Genomic DNA, 21,780 nt, shown 5'->3' with positions numbered 1-21,780 from the left:
GTGCTGGTTGTTTAAGTGTGTTAAGAAGGAGAGGAGTGTATCAGAGCCATGTGGCCAAATAGCGAAAACATCATCAACGTAGCAAAGCCATATGGTTGGTTTTTGTGAGGCAGAGGCTTTTTCTTCAGAGGTCTCCATAAAGAAATTTCTTTATGGAGACCTCTGAAGAAAAAGAAATCCATAAAATATTGCAGACCAATCACATGCACACACCCACTCTGGTATTACTTGGGTTTGATCTCCTGTCATTTGGAATAAATGATTATAATGGTCCAAGAGCTAAGATTCTTCCTGAATTCTACAGCATTCCGGTACTGGCATTCTTTCCATTAATAACAGCAAAAACATAGTACAAGGAAATCTTTAATTGCTCCTGCCATAAGCTTCCACAGTTGGGTGATAACAATAACACTTTATTTAATAACTTACTGAAGTTCCATGGATACTCTAATAGGAGGGATCTTGCTTGGAGCACTGCATGTGGTCGCCTTTCAGTAAATGCCTTCAAATGGAGGTACTTCTTTACCAATCTGTGACATCTGTCACAGATTGGAAACTGTAGAACATGCATTTTATAGCTGTTTTCTTGCTGTGCATAATTGGAACAGATTATATGATGTGCTGGCATTCCATTAATAGAATAATTTTTTTTCTTTCTTTTTACAATACACCCACCTGTAAGCAATGGAAAGAGAATTTTGATTTTTATAATTAGAGTTAAAATATCATTTATGGAAAGATAGGAAAAAACAAGGATTTGAAAATCAGCAGATATACAAATGCTTTACGATACTGTATTATGGAAATTTTATCGTTCAGTATAATGGTTTTTGTATTTAGAACAATATATATAATAAATACATATATAAAGAACAATTCTCATATATTTGGCTAGGTGGTACAGACCAACCACATTATGCAATATTCACTGGGTGCGAGATAAAATTCTATTTTTATTATGAAAGTTTTTTTTTTTTAATGGTTCTGTCCTCTTAGTTCACTGTGGTCTTACAGGAGAGCAATTCAAGGCAGAGAAGGCGCTGCTAACCACCTGGGTACCAGTTATATCCATATTTTAGTTTCAACAGGTCTTTTGGTTGTTCTACTACATGACACTGGTGAAAAAGAATAGCCTTTGGCTACATGATGATATAAAACAGCTGAGGCATCGTTTTTAAATTTCTCCTACTATTCATCTATCTTTTTGTTCTGTTAATACTATCAGGCTCTCTTGCACCCCTACACTAACAAATCTAGGCCCATGATGAACATTCCTTTACTTTTGCACCTCAATAAGGGTCAAAACTTGTCTGGTCCTTCCCATAATGTTCTTGCATTACGAGATACTAAAGCAATTGACGGGAAGTAACAGTCTTTATATACAAGTAGGTTAGTTGTGAAGTTATTTCAACTTAATAACTTTCCACAACTGCCATAAATGTATTACATCAATAACTTTCTTATTAAACATACATACAACGACAAGAGAAAATCTACAAACAGATTAATGGTACGTACTGCCATGGGTCCCACCTAGTTTTTACATGGAGCACTCTGAAGACAAAAAATGCCACAGCTATATACAAGTCCCTAGTGTGGCTACATCATCATCATCCAGCGCTATAGTATGGTATCCTACCTGCATCATTAGAGATGTTCTAATGATGCAGCTCTTTTCAACAAATTTAAATATCTTTGCCACACTTTCATCACAATGGTTACAGATCTTACAAAATAAATAAAATACCACATGACCCTGCTGAAACACACAAGAACAAAACCATTATTCCTATTCTTCCCTATGTCTGATGTATATCTGAACAAAGTACTAATAAAATATAATCTTTGCACCACATTCAAACTACATGTTAAATTAGCATATCCTGGAGTGTATGAAGTTCCCTGTGAATGTGACTTGGCCCACTATCAGTTTCCATGTTTTACAGGAGGGAATCAAAGTGTCAGGGAAATGCTGTTGACTGGCTAACTCAGCAATGAAATTCCTACAAAATGTAGTATGTTACCTGTGAAATAATCGTTTCCATGACATCAGTGTAGCACATGTCCACACCCATGAAGACATAAGTACTCCTGCACCAAATAAAGATATCAGATGGAATTTCTTTACAATTAAATTTGGGCGGCTTCTAAGATTGCATGAAGAATGACTTTCCTGAATGGTTCTTCTAACTGACATACTAGCAGAACATCTTTAGGGAAAAAAATTAATACTCACATTAAAACCAAAAAAACAAATGAGAATAACTGAACAAACTAGACTTAGTTTATTCATAACCTTAATTTGAAAACTTTTAATTAGCTGATATAATTAGGAAAAACATTTTGTAACAATGACAACATGTATTTATTACACTATAAAAATCATGAATAGTTTATTAATAACTGAAATGGCCGGCATAATTGGTTAAATGGATGACATACCTGCTCTCCAACCAACATTAAAAGTTCAAATTGTATAATCATGAATGTTTGCAAAAGTGACCAAAGTTGTCTACCACCTCAAGACTAAGTGTGAGAGTATCACCTTCTTACTAGAGACCAAGAGTGACTCAAAAAAGTTGCACATTTGGTTTCTAGAGAAGGAAGTGGATTATCTAATCCTCACTCCCACCTTTCATGGGTGAGATCACATAAAAAACATTCCATTTTAAAGGAAATTTTATTATTAAAAATTCAAAAACAGTCAGTTTTAAAATCAATCATCAATTTAAAATCAATTACAACAATGCAAATATGATTTCATAGGCAACAGGCTCAAATTACATCATCACAAATGAAATGCAAACTTTTTTCAAGTGTAAAAAAACTATTAAGTTAGTCCAAAAACATAGCAAGGGAAGTATGATTTTCAATGCAAATTGAAGTAACTATATACTAAGACTTGAAATAGATCTGATGTAACTGCATGAATGAAGGAAAGATTTCCAAATGTCAAAATGAGGCCTTTGAGCATATTTCATCACTAATTTTTTTTTTTTTAAAAATCCAAGATATAAGGTTACATTTTGAAACTTTTCCATCTGACCTGTGTAAGTCTTGTTCCAGTAACAGGAATTCTTGTAGACACCCTCAACCTTGTAAAATCTCACATGATTAATATTGTGCAGGTTCACTTTTACAAGTTGTTAACTAAAAGGAAATTTATATAAGTAATTTCACTGCCTATAATAATATTAAAATTCCTGTATATAGTAACTTTATTATAAGAGAAATATCTTGTATTATTCAAACTGGTGATGCATTGATTGCGATATCAGCACATCTCGATGTAATGTGACTTCGAGGTGGGAATCTTGAGAAAGGTGCATGCACGCTACATGAAGTTCATAAAAATGAATAATGACGTATCAAATGAAATAGCAAGGAGAAAAAGAGCTGCTTCGATGGCCTTCCACAAAATAAAATCAACAATTACCAACTAAAACATAGATATAGAAATAATAGCCCATCTTTTCAATAGTCACATCCTACCAGCATCAACTTATGGCAGCGAAACATGGAACACAACTTTAAAAGAAGAACAAAGCTTAATAACAAGAATGTGAAATATAAATAAAATAGACCACATAAGACACACAGAAATAAGGAAGAAGTCTGGACTCAAAGATGCAATAAAATCAATCTACAACACCAAAATTAGATGGGCAGGACATCTTGCAAGGTTACCAAAAGGAAACCTGGAAGGCCGGCCTTGAAAGTTTCTGAATTTTTAATAAAGGAAGAATAATTTCCAGTAAGTGAAGAGAGGTTTAAAAAGATGTTTTGAGAGTTTGTACGTTGGACAACCATTGAGTGCACAGAGAATGGCTGAGACATAGCTGAAAATTCTCATCTCATCTTCTTTATACCCTCTTTTACCTTGCGGTGTCGAGGGTCCATTGATCATCGGACCTCAATCCGTTTACAGGATAAGGTGGTCAGCCCTATGCCCCGGTATATCCTATGGCCTGTAGTGTTAAATTCTCAAGGCCAGTTTGCCTGCTTTGCGGAATGAAAAACCCCAGAATAAACTAGGGGAAAAACACTGCTGTTCACGCCCAAGACTGGCTAACTTGGCTATGGGTGAGGAAGATCCTTCAGCTCCTCACGTCACCGACAGGAATCGAACCTAGGACACTCCTTCCCCAGGCATATGGTTGCGAAGCGCAAAGCCACTAGGCTAACTGGACTAGGAATAATGAAAGATCATCATCATCATCAAATTCCTGCATTTTCCCTCAAGGGGTGTACAGGATATGACAGTACTACATGAAAAAATTACATCATTACTAACTTCCTATCTACAATTTTCCTCCAAATCAGTCTGTTACTTGTCAAGACTCAAACATTATCAGATCTTATATTTCTATCGTCTAAGGCACTTTGTACAGTATCAATCCACTTATATCTTGGTCTTCCTATGGGTCGTTTTCCTGCCAACATTGCAGAGAACACTTGTTTTACTAATCTTTCCTCTCCCATTCTCTTTAAGTGACCATACCACCTGAGATTAGCTCTGCTAACACATTCACGGATGCTGACAATGTCAAGTTCTTTCCTAATATCCTCATTTTTAATATGATATTGCCATTGATGCCATCTGTTCACGCCTCTAATCTTTCTGAGGACTCTCACATCTGCGGTCTCTAGTCTTTGGTCAAGTGTTTTACTTCTGGCCCAGCTCTCAGATCCATAAGTTAAAACTGGTTTGAACACTGTCTTGTATACAGCTAATTTAGTGTTCCAACTAATTTCTTTCTTATTCCATATGAATTTATTCAATTGACTTCCCACCATACCAGCTTTGCTGATTCTGTTGTCTATTTCTATATTTAATTTACCATCTTCAGTAAAAATCATGCCAAAGTAGCTGAAATGTTTACTTGTTCCACAGGGTCTCCATTCACAACACAGTTGACATTTTCAACGATTCTGCCTATTTTCATTGTCTTTGTCTTTTTATTGCTGACCTTCATACCATATCTATTACAACAGCTATTCAATTTAGTCAGAGAATCTTGCAGAATTGTAGCAGATTTATTTAGAAGTATAACATCATCCGCATAAAGCAAAGAGCTGACATTAACATCTCCAATTTTGATATCAGGTTTAATACCACATTCCTTCATAATGTGATCCATATAGATAATGAATAACAGAGGGGATAATGTACATCCTTGTCTCACACCAGATTTAACATTAAACCATCTTCCTGTACTTCCTTCAATTCTAACTGCTGACTTACAACTCAAATAAAGACTAAGAATTGCTTGATATAATGCCCTATTGACACCATATAACTGCAGCGTATTGAATAGTTTCTCTCTTGGCACCTTGTCATATGCCTTTTCCAAATCGACAAAACTTAAACGCAGATCTTTGTTATATTCCCATGCTTTCTTGACTATTTGTCGTAAAGTGAAGATCTGATCCTGACAGCCTCTATTTGGCATGAATCCAGCTTGTTCTTCACCAAGCTTTTCTTTCACAATTCTTCTCAACCGTTTCTCAAGTATACTTGCATAGATCTTGCCAGGAACACTCAGTAGGGAAATACCTCTGTAATTCTCACATTCAGTTTTATTTCCCTTTTTATATATGGGTACTATGAGAGCTCTACTCCAATCATCGGGAATTCGTCCCTCTGTCCAGGCTTTCTGAACTATGCAGTGCAGCCACTGTAAGACTTTTATACCACCATACTTCAGCATTTCTGGTCAAATATCATCTACTCCTGCTGCCTTTCCACATTTCAAGCCTTTGATGGCTTTTTCTACTTCAAGTATGGATATGTATTCCTGACTGCATGCCTGGTCAGTGTTTTTTTATCACTGTGCTGTCATCACTGCTTGTTTCATTTAGCAGTTTTTCAAAGTAATTACTCCATACTTCAAGGATATCTTTTTCTCCTGTTTTCATGTCACCTTTATCATCTCTAACTCCTTTTACAGCAGTCTTCCTTCCATTCCTAAGCTTCTTCAACAACCTCCAGAATATTTTGCCACCTTCTTGATATTTATTTTCTATATTCTTGCCAAAGTCCTCCCATGACTTTTGTTTAGCTAGTTTTACACACTGTTTAGCATTCTTACATTTGTCTCTGTATTCTGTAAGAGTAAAAGCTGACTTATTTGCTAGGAACTTTTGATATGCTTTCTTCTTTTCCTTCAATGTCTCTTTAACTTCCTGTGTCCACCAGGGAGTTCTGATTTTTTTATCCTTGCACACAACCTCACCACATGCCTCTCTGGCATAATCAATCAATGTTTTCTTCAGAGTTTGCCACTGAATCTCCAAGGTTTGATTCCTGTTCTCAATCTCTTTCATTTTCTTTTCAATAATCTTTCTGTATTTTAGTCTACAGTTCACATCTGAGAGCTGCTCAACTTTTATTCGGTTTAAAACTTTCTTACATGTTATTCTTTTCAATATGAAATTCAATTTTATCCTGCTCAAGACTAAATAGTGATCACTTCCAATTTCAAATCCTCTGTACACTCTGGTGTCCTCCACCAGGGAGAAAACATCACTATCAACAATAACATAGTCAGTCAATGAGACTTTTCTTATTCCTAGCCTCTTCTCTCCATGTGAATTTGTGCACATTTTTATGTTGGAACATGGTGTTAGTAATAACCAGTCCATGTACTGAGCAGAAATCCAACAGATATTTGCCATTATGATTAGCTTTGCTTTTTTCTCCAAATTTTCCTAAAATATTTTTGTATGTCTCACAATCATTTCCTACTCTGCTATTTAGATCCCCAACAAGGACCAACTTTTCCTTTTTCATTGTGTCAGTTGCTTTTTCTAAAGCCTCAAAAAATTCCTCCACTTCTACCTTAGTAGAACCTTCTGTGGGACCATAGCCACAAATAAGTCTCATTGTCCAGTTCCCCATTCTCATATTTGCCCACATTACTCTACTTGAGACTGACTGCCATTCAAGAAGATTAGCCTCGTATTTTGTGTTGAATACTATGGCTACTCCTTCTTTTCCTTGATTGTCATTGCCTGAATATAACATTTTGTATTTATTGCTCAGAAAGATCTCACCAGTTTTGGTCTTTTTTGTTTCAGTCACCCCTATTATGTCGATCTGGTACTTATCTAATTCCTCAGCTAGCTCCATTTCTTTGCCATTCAGGCTTCTTACGTTGATAGTACCGATCTTTAATTCTGGTGATGTTGAGTTGGGGTTTGTTGACATATTTTTTCCAGTAGCTGACTTTTCGCTGTTCGCCCTGGTTCCCTGACAAAAACAACGGGGGCCTTGTTTAACCGGGCGAAGCCCCAGCCGGCATGAAATTTTGTCATGTTGTACCATCATTTTTTATTTTGGTTTAACCAATAAGAATACAATTTGGTCGGCTAAATCCCAAATTGCCAGCCCATCCTCGTTCGTTCAGTATCAAAGTAGATACCCAAAGTAGATACTCACCACCACGAGAAGGTAAGGATTGGACATTAGGTCAGAAGCCCTGGTCGGTTCTCTGCATTCCTTTAAAGGCTATGTGGAGGTCTCCTCTCAGTTATACAGCTTTGACCCTTAAGCACCCCATAATGAAAGATTAATTATGGAATAATAACACTTATGTAAAGAAACTGCTTTAATATTTTTAATATACAGAATTTTCAGCAGTCTGCCTGCTGAAAATTCTGTATATTAAAAATATTAAAGCAATTTCTTTACATAAGTGTTATTATTTCAAAATTAATCTTTCATTATTCCTATTGCACTATATATATATACACTGTGTCACTGAATCCTTCACCTTCTTCATCTTCACAACTGCAGGTCGGTGCACGTTTGCATTGTAATAGTTTTCTTTTCTGATGTTCGTACTATGATATGTAAGAATATCAGATTGAATAGTGTATATTTAATAACCTTCTTTGCTATGCTTTTGTTTATAAGGAAGTGTATACTCCTCTGTATGACATCATCGGGTCCTTTCCAGTAAACTACATTTTCTGATTTTAGTGCTATATGATCTTCTGATTTTCTTTTCACCTCTTTGTGTCCTATCATATCCTATTTGATTTTATTTATTTGACATTCCAATTCTTCTACTTTTTCATCAGCCACTATTGTTCTTACATTGAATGTAGCAATCATAAATTCATTTTTCCTGCACTTGCTTTTATTATTTGGTTTCTGAGTAGTAATGCCCAGTCTGTAAGCTCCATTTCTCTACTCATATAGGTTCTCTAGTGATTTTAAGGCCCAATGATGCTTGATGCTATGGATCAGTAGCGGCTGGTGAAATTTTAAGTGGGGGTGCTGCCTATACAAAATAAAAAAAAAAAATTCTTTTTTTCTAATCAGTAACCAATTTATTAATAAATAAATCTACAGATTTATTTATTAATAAATTGGTTACTGATTAGGAAAAAAATTTTTTTATTTTTTATTTTGTATAGGAAGCACCCCCACTTAAAATTTCACCGGTTACCACTGCTATGGATACAAGCCCATAGAAAAGTTTAGAGAAACTAATGTTGTTACATTCAATTTCAGGGATATCTGATTGAGTCTCATACAAAGACCTCACACATTCCATCTACCCTTTACAAGGTACACACTTTCTTTTCCGAATGTTCATAGTACTACTGTCATGGAGAATGACACACTCTCTCTCTCCACTAATGGCAGAGTACCTTAGGACTCTGTGCTATCACAGAGTCTTAAGGTATGCTCTTCCTACAATATATTAATAACCTCTAACTTCAAATCCTAGTAGTCAAGTGATCCAAGCTTTACGATCTTGTATAATGATTTTCTAGGAGTGATCTGATGTGCTTGTGCCAGAAAAGCTAGAAGTGCAAGTCCAAGATAACAAATATGATCTTGTCAGGACACTTTGGTATTACTACAGGTAAGAGAAAGTGAAGCAGACCTTTCTTGTGAGAAACAAGACAGATATGAATTTTGATAGCACTGGACTTCATAAGGTTGTGAAATGAAACCTAAAAACACTTACATAGGACAAAAATATGACTTTCATGAAGACTGTATGTTGTTAAACAGTGCAATATTGAATCAACTTTTAGCAAAGGCACAGCAAGCTCTGCAAGCAATCAAAATATTATCACTTTTAGAAAATATGAAGTTATTGAGCAAACTTTGATTTGACTAGTTTGTTTTTTCTTTCCTTGTGGTAGGAAAATATGCATTTTATTCTGTTTATAAAATGAACTGTAATGCAGTAACATATACTTACATTATGTATTCCTGGAGGCTTGAAGACCATTCTGCTTTATGGATATATTCATAAATATGGCAACCAAAAGTCGTAAGGGCAAACATGAATGTTAACAGTGTAAATAAACCTGCAATTTTAACAGTTGGATTATTAATTTTCGTCTCAAGTGCTTTGATATCAATTACTTTACATTTCTAAAAACTTATTAAATCAATCCTTATCAATAATATGCAATAAGTATTTCAATGATCTGAAACATAAGTAGATTAAAGATAAATTATACAATGGAACAATTATATTAGAAGTTTAATTGCATACAATTTTTTCCCAAATATCAAGGGAATCTTCAGAATGAAATCAAAAAATAAACAAGCTACAAATAACTGAAGAATCAATAATGTCAACTGCACATAAATAAAGTAGAGCAGCATTTTAATGGCATTTTTTATATGTGCTTAAAAAACACAACTACGAAAAGGTGTGTGAAGAACAATTTCTGTTGTTGTTGTTATATGCCATCCAGTCATTTCTGACTATTGGTGATCTTGTGAACAAAGGCTCTCCATCTCACTTGGCCTCTTGTCTTTTCTTTCAGCAGATGTAAGTTCAAGCTGATAAGTTCTTTTATGCTGTCCATCTAACTCTTTTGTGGTCTTCCTCTCCTTCTCGTATCATCAATCTTTTGCAATGTAACTGCTTTTCCAATGATTCATGTGCTTGCATAATATGCCCAAAATATATTGATTTTTGTTTAGTGATTACTGCCTCCAAGGAACATTGTTATTATACTCTCTAAAACTTTCTTATTAGTCTTTCTTGCAGTCTGTGGGATTCTTAAGAGTCTCCTCCACAACCATAATTCAAATGAGTCAATTTGCTTTTCTTTCTTCTTAATGATCCAGCTTTCACATCCATATATCACTACTGGAAATATCATTGCTTTGACAATTCGAACTTTTGTGGCCTTACTAACACCTCTATCTTTTATAATGTTTGTCATGTTTAACATAACTTTTTTTCTCATGGATATCCTTCTTTTAATTTCATCTTCACATTTACCATCATTTGACCCCAGAAAGTCATAACTTTCAACAACCTCTATTTTATCTTCCTCAATAATAAATTTATCTAAATTGCTAGAAGCCATTACCTTTGTTTTGCTGATATTTAAAATAAGGCTGGCTTTGTTGCTTTCTCTCTTAACTAATAAAATCAACTGCTCCAGATCTTCCATAGTTTCTGCTAGGATGGTTGTATCATATCTTAAATTATTTATTTTTCTGTCACAAATTTAATTCCTGCTGGGTCTTTGTCCAAGTTAGCTATTCTCATAATATATTCATCACAAATATTAAAAAGATAGGGTGGCAGTATGAAACCCAACCATACCCCTTTTTCTCCACTTGAACAGACAGTGTTCAAGTTAAAACATGAACATATCTGCATAACAATGAAACATCAGGATGTGAGAAACTTGAACCATGTAGAAAAAATAAAATTACCATAGGTTTACAAACTTTTGTACTTTTTTTATATATACATAGCCCAGAAACTACTCTGGAGACAAAACATGGAATTTTTTCAAGCTACTTCAGGTTGCTAATAAGCAGGGTGTTGATCTCACGCTGGACAATGAAATTCATCTCCCAACTAAAGACATTCACAAACATCCATGCTCGTGGTAATATTCAAACTGTCAACCTGTTGGCTGGAGAGTAAATATACTAACAGCTCAGTCAACCAGGCTGCACCATGGTGTGGGTGAATGCACAGAGCAGTGAAGCTCCAGCACTGATGGAAAAAATCTGATGAAAGGAAATCATCCACAATTACATAGAATGAACAACCAGAGAGGAAGATATCAATTCTATTGCAAAGTGCAAGAGCAGACCACATGACTGTAGCTTGGAAAGAGGCTTACAATGCCAGACTTAAACAAATACCTTGGAAATATCAAGAACAAATGAGTTTTGCTGAGCTTTTCCCATGGTCTGTGTCCATGGGAAAAGATAACAATGGCAGATAACAATAGCAAGGATGCCTGCTGGAACATCCTTATTAGTGATCGCTAATCGAGTGATGGGCCTCCAGGTAGTGAAGAAGATGAATGTTGACCCTTTTGAGAGTGGTGAAGTGATGGCAGTGCGATATATGATGACAGTTTGATGGCTGACTTTTATCTCCCTTTTTTTTAGGGATAGGCCAGATAATGGTTTGTTTCCATGTTGTCAGGTATCTTTAGGTAGAAGAGTATGATAGTTTACATAGGCGATATAAGATGGGTATTAATTCTGAAGCACAAACTTTTAGCACAACTGGAGGGATACCATCTGAACCAGGACTCATCAAGACTGAGAATTTTTCTGCCTCTTTCTAGAGCAGTGGTTCCCAACCTTTTTCCACTTGTGTACCCCTTTTAAACCCATTTCTATAAATTGTAGCCCTTGTTTTTAAAATAGCTGTTTACATATACTGACACTTTTGTTAGTGCCTATCTTAATGTAAAATAGTGGAAATGAGGTAATGATTGGGAAAGGAAAATTACTACAATAAAAGTACAAACCACAGATTTAATTTTACAATATTCGTAACACAGAAATAAGTATAGCTTCATGTTAAATATTGATAATGATGATCAAGTATTTAACATACTTCTGATTTATTATTATTATTATTATTATTCTGAAAAGTCTGTAATAATTGGTATACAGATCACTAGCCAAATGAAACATTGTTAGTGAGATCGTTGAGCTTGCTTTGATGCACTTAGTTTCTTGAAATCAGGCTGATTTCAAGAAAAAAGATGCAAGATACAGTCTTAAATGGAGAATTTCTAGAAATGTTGCAAATGGAAGTCAGTGGAAGGTTCGTTATCGCAAAGGTCATTCCTTAGTAACACGCGATTGTTCTGGAAAGGAAGATGGGTGACAAAAGTGACACATAAACTGTGCATAACGATTGGTAGAAGAGTGGTTTGGGGGGGATGGGTTCATAGCCATGCCCTTACCAATCATCATTCACCAATGTGAGTCAGTTTTGAAGTGTCTCCATTAGCGGTGATTCAAACTTAACATTTATTGTTCCATAACTAACATTTTGTTTACTTTACTTGTTTTTCTGCCATTACTGATTATTTTTCGTGTACCCCTGAATGGCCCAGCACGTATCCATACCACCAGTTGGGAACCAATGTTCTAGAGTATGATCATAGGAGGCAATGCTTTGTGAAACTTGTAGTATTTCAGGTGATTTGCCTTGGCTGTCAACACAAGAGTCAGAAGAAAATACTGAAGCCATGAAGTCTACCTTAACTTTGGGTGATGTCACTTTCATACCACCAAGATCTGAGAGATATGGAAACAAGCAAGGGAAGAAGTTATTGATCAACAGCCTTAGCAAGAAACCAAAAGGACTGACTGCTATTTGAGCAGGAGACAAAATTATAGTATTTCTCCATTAAAATCTGCTTTGGATGAAATCTCATAATGTTAATGAGTTTCTGACACTTGTTTTGGGGTATGGTGTAATAATGTAGAATAAGTGAAAAGCTAGAGTTTTTGACTTGAGCAACTAAATATATACTGAATTTTTATTTGGAATGCAATGATGCATTTTACCAGGCTTGGGGAGAGAGAGACTGGGGAGTTGTAGTCAAGTTGGAAATGAACATCCTCATTCCAGTAAGAATTATTTCAGTTATATGTTTGGAGGACAGTCAGATCAGGATCGATACCATGGAAAAGAGTGGCATGGAGATCATCCCAATTGGCACAAGGCTTGGCTGGTATGAGATCAATCTCTTGAAAAGGAGATATAGATAAGGCATTGAAAAAATCTAAGAAAGGGGAGCCAATTTGAGATATGAACCCTGAAATCTCTTAGGAAGATGATCTCATAATTTAGGTAATTAGAATGTATGAACTCAACTTCAGAGATAAATAATCCAAAGAAGTAGTATGGATGTCTGAATTGTGAAAGTAGTAAAGGCTGCAAAACAAAAGCTATGAAGTGAAGCAAGAAAATTTTGAGCTAGGAAAAACTGTAGAGTGAGGGTTCCAGATATAATAACCTTTGGAAAGGAGTGTATGATTTGACCGAAGCACATGTTCTGTCCTTACAGAAACCATCATGCCTGGATAAGAATTTAGCAAAAGGGAATGGAATTTAAGCATGTATGCTAAAGGAATATTCAGTTGAACCAGCTAGGCCCGTGTCATCTTTGTATAACTTGAGTCTCAGTTCGGAAAGATACCACAGGAATGGAAAGAATCTACAACATTTCCATGGTACATGGGTAGTGCAAAAACTGATGTGTAACTATTGACCTATTAGTATCTCTGGAGTGGTAGTTAAGCTTTTAGAGAAGTTTGTAAAAACTCGCATACAGAAATGGGTTGATAAACATTGTACAATCTATACTCTAAATGGAACAGCATTAGTTTAGTAAGGTCATGCTTTAGGACTTTGCTCATATTTTATAACAATGTAGAGTTGGAGAAGGGAACAAATACACTATACTAATGTTATACTTTTCTAAAGAAAACCTGATGCCTCATGAAAGGTTGCATAACCTGAAGAATATGAGATTGGAATATGTACTGTTGGACAAGTGGATGATTGATGGACAGGTATCAGAAAGTGGTGTAAAGCTGGCATGAATCTGCCAGATTTAAGGTGACCATTAGTATACTCCAGGGGGCAGTCGTTGGACCATTGTTGTTCAATTTTCAGAGGCAAGTGACCAAGATGGTGGGTGGTGTGTGGAATGCTCCTTATGAAGATAGAATGAGGGTGTGTGGAATGCAGAAATTGGTTGATAGGAGAAAAAGAGAGGGATACAATTAATGATAATGGAAAGATCCGACAGATTGTTTTGCTGATGATGCAAAGGTAGGCAGAGCAATCAGCAATGCTACTGATATTCAATACACTTCTAGAAGATTTGAGTAGACTGGAAAAGTTCTTTCGCTATGAGGCAAATAAGATGATGAATGACGATGGAAGATTAACCTTAATGAACGATGATGGTCATGTGGTGACAGAAGCAGATAAAATAGTTGAGTTAGTGAGTGACAACTTTGCAAGGGTATATCAACCTAGTGAAGATACTGCTTTAACATATGTGACAGACACTAATGTGGAAACAGAGGTGCATGAATTGGAGGTTAAGATATTGCAGAATCTCATTGTCAGTATGGGCAAAAGATAATGGGTATCAGTTTAATGTGGAGATATGTAAAGTTATGCATTTTGGGATAAACCGATTACAAGCTGCATATCACATTGATGGCACTGTACTCCAAGAAATAGATGAAGCTAGAGATTTGAGGGGGGGGGGGGTAGACAGAGAGTTAAAGTTTAGTGGACATATTGTTAAGATATCCCATAAGTTTACTAGGCTACTGAAGAACACATTAACAAGTAAGGATTTCATTATTCCTCTTTATAAGGCCTTGATTTGTCTAATCTGGATTACTGTGCTCAAATATGTCTCCTGGGTTTCTTGGAGATGAGGAAGTGATGGAGAAGATTCAGAGGCAAGTGACCAAGACGGTGAGCAGTATGTGGAATGCTCCATATGAAGACAGACTGAGGGTATGTGGATTGCAGAAATTGGTTGATAGGAGAAAAAGAGGGGAATACAATTCAAACATTTAAGTTGCTTAAAAGGTTTTATAGAATTGATTCAGAGGAAATGTTTCAGCACTTGGCTGGAGGGGCCAGAACAAGGAGTCATTTCTCTGGAAGTTGAATAAAGGTGTGGTTAGTAGGGGAGGTATGAAGACCAGATTTTTTGCTTGGAGAGTTGTGAATGAGTGGAATGGGTTGCCAGAGTCAGTTGTGAGTGCTTTGTCTGTTAATGGGTTCAAAGAGAGTTATGATAGATTTTATGGATAGTTTGGGTCTTCCTGATGAGTCTTCAGATTCCATGGAAGCACCTGTATATCATCATCATCATCAAATTCCTGCCATGTACCCTCAAGGGATGTACAGGATATGACAGTACTACATGAAAAAATTACATCATTACTAACTTCCTATCTACAATTTTCCTCCAAATCAGTCTGTTACTTGTCAAGACGTCAACATTATCAGATCTTATATTTCTATCGTCTAAGGCACTTTGTACCGTATCAATCCACCTATATCTTGGTCTTCCTCTGGGTCGTTTTCCTGCCAACATTGCAGAGAACACTTGTTTTGCTAATCTTTCCTCTCCGATTCTATTTAAGTGACCATACCATCTGAGATTAGCTCTACTAATGCATTCCTGGATGCTGACAATGTCAAGTTCTTTCCTAATATCCTCATTTTTAATATGATACTGCCATTGATGCCATCTGTTCACGCCTCTAATCTTTCTCAGGACTCTCATATCTGCGGTCTTTAGTCTTTGGCCACGTGTTTTACTTCTGACCCAGCTCTCAGATCCATAAGTTAAAATTGGTTTGAACACAGTCTTGTATACAGCTAATTTAGTGTTCCGACTAATTTCTTTCTTATTCCATATGAATTTATTCAATTGACTTCCCACGATACCAGCTTTGCTGATTCTGTTGTCTATTTCTATATTTAGTTTACCATCTTCAGTAAAAATTGTGCTTAAGTAGCTGAAATGTTTTACTTGTTCCACAGGTTCTCCATTCACAACACAGTTGACATTTTCAATGATTCTGCCTATTTTCATTGTCTTTGTCTTTTTATTGCTGACCTTCATACCATATCTAGTACAACAGCTATTCAATTTAGTCAGAGAATCTTGCAGACTTGTAGCGGATTTATTTAGAAGTATAACATCATCCACATAAAGCAAAGAGCTGACATTAACATCTCCAATTTTGATATCAGGTTTAATACCACATTCCTTCATAATGTGATCCATATAGATAATGAATAACAGAGGGGATAATGTACATCCTTGTCTCACACCAGATTTAACATTAAACCATCTTCCTGTACTTCCTTCAATTCTAACTGCTGACTCACCACTCAAATAAAGACTAAGTATTGCTTGATATAATGTCCCATTGACACCATATAACTGTAGCATATTGAATAGCTTCTCTCTTGGCACCTTGTCATATGCCTTTTCCAAATCGACAAAACTTAAATACAGATCTTTGTTATATTCCCATGCTTTCTCGACTATTTGTCGTAAAGTGAAGATCTGATCCTGACAGCCTCTATTTGGCATGAATCCAGCTTGTTCTTCACCAAGCTTTTCTTCCACAATTCTTCTCAACCGTTTCTCAAGTATACTTGCATAGATCTTGACAGGAACACTCAGTAGGGAAATACCTCTGTAATTCTCACATTCAGTTTTATTTCCCTTTTTATATATGGGTACTATGAGAGCTCTACTCCTATCATCGGGAATTCGTCCCTCTGTCCAGGCTTTCTGAACTATGCAGTGCAGCCACTGTAAGACTCTTATACCACCATACTTCAGCATTTCTGGTCAAATATCATCTACTCCTGCTGCCTTTCCACATTTCAAGCCTTTGATGGCTTTTTCTACTTCAAGTATGGATATGTATTCCTGACTGCATGCCTGGTCAGTGTTTTTTTATCACTGTGCTGTCATCACTGCTTGTTTCATTTAGCAGTTTTTCAAAGTAATTACTCCATACTTCAAGGATATCTTTTTCTCCTGTTTTCATTTCACCTTTATCATCTCTAATTCCTTTTACAGCACTGTTTCCTCCATTCCTAAGCTTCTTCAACAACCTCCAGAATATTTTGCCACCTTCTTGATATTTATTTTCTATATTCTTGACAAAGTCCTCCCATGACTTTTGTTTAGCTAGTTTTACACACTGTTTAGCTTTCTTACATTTGTCTCTGTATTCTGTAAGAGTAAAAGCTGACTTATTTTCCAGGAACTTTTGATATGCTTTCTTCTTTTCCTTCACTGCCTCTTTAACTTCCTGTGTCCACCAGGGAGTTCTGATTTTTTTAACCTTGCACACAACCTCACCACATGCCTCTCTGGCAGAATCAATTAATGTTTCCTTCAGAGTTTGCCACTGAATCTCCAAGGTTTGATTCCTGTTCTCAAACTCTTTCATTTTCTTTGCAATAATATTTCTGTATTTTAGTCTACAGTTAACATCTGAGAGCTGCTCAACTTTTATTCGCTTTAAAAGTTTCTTACATGTTATTCTTTTCAATATGAAATTCAATTTTATCCTGCTCAAGATTAAATAGTGATCACTTCCAATTTCAAATCCTCTGTACACTCTGGTGTCCTGCACCAGGGAGAAAACATCACTATCAACAATAACATAGTCAATGAGACTTTTCTTATTCCTAGCCTCTTCTCTCCATGTGAATTTGTGCACATTTTTATGTTGGAACATGGTGTTAGTAATAACCAGTCCATGTCCTGAGCAGAAATCCAACAGATATTTGCCATTATTATTAGCTTTGCTCTTTTCTCCAAATTTTCCCAAAATATTTTTGTATGTCTCACAATCATTTCCTACTCTACTATTTAGATCCCCAACAAGGACCATCTTTTCCTTTTTCATTGTGTCAGTTGCTTTTTCTAAAGCCTCAAAAAATTCCTCCACTTCTACCTTAGTAGAACCTTCTGTGGGACCATAGGCACAAATAAGTCTCATTGTCCAGTTCCCCATTCTCATATTTGCCCACATTACTCTACTTGAGACTGACTGCCATTCAAGAAGATTAGCCTCGTATTTTGTGTTGAATACTATGGCTACTCCTTCTTTTCCTTGATTGTCATTGCCTGAATATAACATTTTGTATTTATTGCTCAGAAAGATCTCACCAGTTTTGGTCTTTTTTGTTTCAGTCACCCCTATTATGTCGATCTGGTACTTATCTAATTCCTCAGCTAGCTCCATTTCTTTGCCATTCAGGCTTCTTACGTTGATAGTACCGATCTTTAATTCTGGTGATGTTGAGTTGGGGTTTGTTTTCAGATTTGTTCCAGTAGCTGACTTTTCGCTGTTCGCCCTGGTTCCCTGGCAAAAACAACGGGGGCCTTGTTTAACCGGGTGATGCCCCAGCCGGCATGAAATTTTGTCATGTTGTACCATCATTTTTTATTTTGGTTTAACCAATAAGAATACAATTTGGTCGGCTAAACCCCAAATTGCCAGCCCATCCTCGTTCGTTCAGTATCAAAGTAGATACCCAACAGGGTGCACCACGAGAAGGTGAGGATTGGACATTAGGTCAGAAGCCCTGGTCGGTTCTCCGCATTCCTTTAAAGGCTATGTGGAGGTCTCCTCTCAGTTATACAGCTTTGACCCTTAAGCACCCCGCACCTGTATATTAATAATGATAATGTGGGTAAATTATAATGCTATTCATTCAATGTGAGTAAGTGTAAAGTTATGCAGTCTCGTGATATTTCCAATGACATGTTATGTTGTAGTGATTATGCTATGAGCAAATGATGGGACTAGAGATCTTGGAGTTATGGTGGATAAAAATTTGAAATTCAAAGGTCACATAGAGTCAGCCATGGCTATGAAGCATTCTACTAACTTGAACAAGTATGGTTGCATACATTTGGCAAAAATTTGGGAGACTGTTAGTTTAAAATAAACTCCTACACAGCTGTAATATTTCTTTTTAACAACATTAGAGGCTGCCAAATTAGGACTTTATATCTTTCATCCATTACAATTTGAATCATTTCACTTACTTATTATCATGTGTAAACTGCAAATGGTAATTTTTTTTTTTTTTTTTTGTTGTTGTTCTCTGAAGATGCTAGTTTAAAATCCAGCCAAATATAAGCCAGTTAATAAACATCTTTTTTTTTATATAATTTAGTTCATGTGGTGCTGTAATACCATTAAAATAAGTTATGGATAACTGCGATACTGAAACAAACATTGGTAAGGATAAGGAAGTTGTTTTCTCTCTTTACAAAACCTTGATAAGACCAGACCTGGATTACTGTATGCAGATTTGTCTCCTGGGTTTGCAAAGATAAAGAAGCTGTGGAAAGGATGAAAAGAAGAATTACAAAGATTATATTGGGATTATGTGTACAGATTAAGAGTGTGTGTGTGTGTGTGTATAGACCCAGGTAAACAGGAGAAGAAGGATGATATAGAGGTCTACAAATTTCTGAATGAGTGAATGTAGTTTGATGATTTTCCATTATGTAGAAGGTGGATATCAATTAAAGTTATGTTTATTCTCAGTTAAGAAAGGGATATGAGCTAGCTTTTTCTCTCACAGAGCAGTGTGTAAGTGAAACAGTTTACTTGTTGAAGTAATGAGTGCATCTAGTGTGAATGAGTTTAAGAGAAGGTATGCCAGCTTGTGTGGGTGATATATGGCCTCTCTTGAGTCCTTGACTCCCCTAGAGGCGTCTTGTTGAGACTCTTATCTAACAAAAAGGTTTCCTGTTCTTGTACTCCACAGAATTGGAGTATAGGTTGGCAGGTAAACTGAAATAGTCATCTTTCACTACAGCAAACTGAGAGGGTGACTACTGGGAAATTTATTAAATTGAATAGTTTACTATACTGAATTTCCTTCAGAACAGAATTGTGCAAAGGAGTTGTGGTCAGGACCTTTTAGTAATATGCTGTGGCAACTGAGTTTACCATAGCACTGCAGCTTATCTTTTCCTGCTTAAAAAAAAACAAGTGGATTTCAGAAATAGCCATTGTAATATAACATTGGAAAAAAATAGATTATTTTTGCAATAACAAAATAACGTTCCCCTGGCACCATGAGTGATCTATGCAGTCACACAGGGCTCCCACATCTGGCATAGAATATACAGGTGAAAAATTCACGAATTCCATTGTGACAAATTAGGTAATTTTTTACAACACAAGCAGGCATTTTTACAGTGGGAGATTTGTGCGATGGTGGTTACAGTCATCAAGATTGGAGTAATGCAACAATGAAGATATAATAAGAGCTCTCTGAGTGGTGTCAGTCAGCATCACCAGTCACTTGTTTAGACAATCACTGCTTTATATGCACATATTCTTGTGAAGGATTTATAATCTTCCATTTGTCAAGAACGTTTGTCATTACTTACTATACTGATTGAAAATGAAATACATAAAAATTTATATTTTGATACATAATAACTGACTTTGCTGAAATACAAGTAAGACTATGGAAACTATTTAACTAATCCTTTGGAAGCTATAACATGTAAAAGATTTAATAAATATAGTTTCTTATCAATATCATTAAATCAAAAATTATGTTTAGTTTTTCTATGCAAAATGTGATGTGCATATGCATACTGAGAAAATCCAAGCTGTTTTTAACCAATCCAATTTTGGTCCACAAAATTTCTAGGCACTTTTTTTTTTTTGGCAAGAAATTTGTGGCTCTGTATTCATATTTTGCATAGGTCCCACAAAATATTGTGCCAGTTCTGCTCCCCCACCCCTCAGCTATTAGATATTGGTTAATCATGGTTGTTGAAATATATTAACCACATTAAACTTATGAAGCCATAGAACTTCAGTGGTATCTAATGCAAGTCTTAATATGCCCATTTCAATTGTACACTGCACATCCAATGATGGCTGTGCAAGTCATGAACAGTGGTGTGGTTAAGAAAATAAAAATTACCAAAAGTAATGAAGTTCTACAATTAAAATATACTCACCAATTCTCCATATCATATTCTGTATTCGGCTATTGGCATGATTGCTAGCTATGTCTTCACTTCCTAGCTTCACCTTCACTAGAGAAACTAGACCTAATTTTAAATAAAATAGAAAGAAAACCTTTTGTGCAGTGGATACGGCATATACAACAGCATGATTTATGAAATAACTATTTTTCTGGATTTCAGCTTATTTTAAAGGAATGCCATGAATAAAATCTACCTGAATTCCTATCAATTATAAGGAGCAAGGCTCCTCTAAGCCAGGAAAGCTAGCCATATGAGCAAGTCACAATGTAATCTGAGCAGTAAAATTAGGTTGACCTGGGGGGACAACTCTGGGCTGCTGGCATGGAATTGATTTTTTGAAGAAAAAAAAAGTGCATAACATACTTCACATTTATAAGCATCCAAAATTATTTTAAAAAAATGAAAAGTTACATATTTATATTCAATTAAAAATATAATACTACATAAAATATTCATATCAAACAATGATAAAAAAAAGTAACTTAACATGAACTACTGTTGTTTCCCCATTGTTGTCTACTCTTGATGCTTTTCCAGATCGAATAAAAAGAGTCAAGATCAACTTTGAATCCATCATCTAGATATGATTTGATATATATTAGCATTTCTAGAAGAAAAATTTCCAATTTATTACAAGACTGTCTTAATATTGTTCACAAAACTGGAATCTTGTTTTTTTATCTGTAATGGATGCCTGGACAGGTCACACACATCTCATAACTGGAAAAGAAATGTGAACTTTGCATCATTCATGTTATGGCTCAGAGGATGTTTTCAGCATGCCAATTTTCATCTTTTCTAACACAACGAAGTTACACTCATGTACTCTGTAGCCATTGTCTTTTTCATTATATCTAGTTTTGTTTCTGATAAGTCTTTCTCGTCAGCAGAAATTTGATTACGAGAGACTCACAGGTG

At 35.7% G+C, this 21,780-nt stretch overlaps 1 protein-coding gene across 2 annotated transcripts in view; it reads right to left on the bottom strand.

Moving 5' to 3' along the window:
- smo (smoothened, frizzled class receptor) overlaps positions 1-21,780 on the bottom strand; it is a 153,399-nt gene that overhangs the window by 34,339 nt on the left and 97,280 nt on the right. For both annotated transcript variants that reach the window (XM_090411074.1, XM_090411075.1), the window contains 3 exons: positions 20,833-20,925; positions 9,225-9,333; positions 2,025-2,210 (listed from right to left, as the gene is read on the bottom strand). In XM_090411074.1, the coding sequence (XP_090267200.1) occupies positions 2,025-2,210; positions 9,225-9,333; positions 20,833-20,925 (388 nt within the window). The remainder of the gene's footprint in view (positions 1-2,024; positions 2,211-9,224; positions 9,334-20,832; positions 20,926-21,780) is intronic.

The sequence above is a fragment of the Typopeltis vanoorti genome, chromosome 21 (genome assembly GCF_054136105.1).
Source record: "Typopeltis vanoorti isolate ZY-2024b chromosome 21, IOZ_Tvanoo_1.0, whole genome shotgun sequence".
NCBI lineage: Eukaryota > Metazoa > Arthropoda > Arachnida > Uropygi > Thelyphonidae > Typopeltis > Typopeltis vanoorti.
The sequence above is the reverse complement of the archived record's forward strand: the minus strand, read 5'-3'. Positions and strand labels throughout refer to the sequence as shown.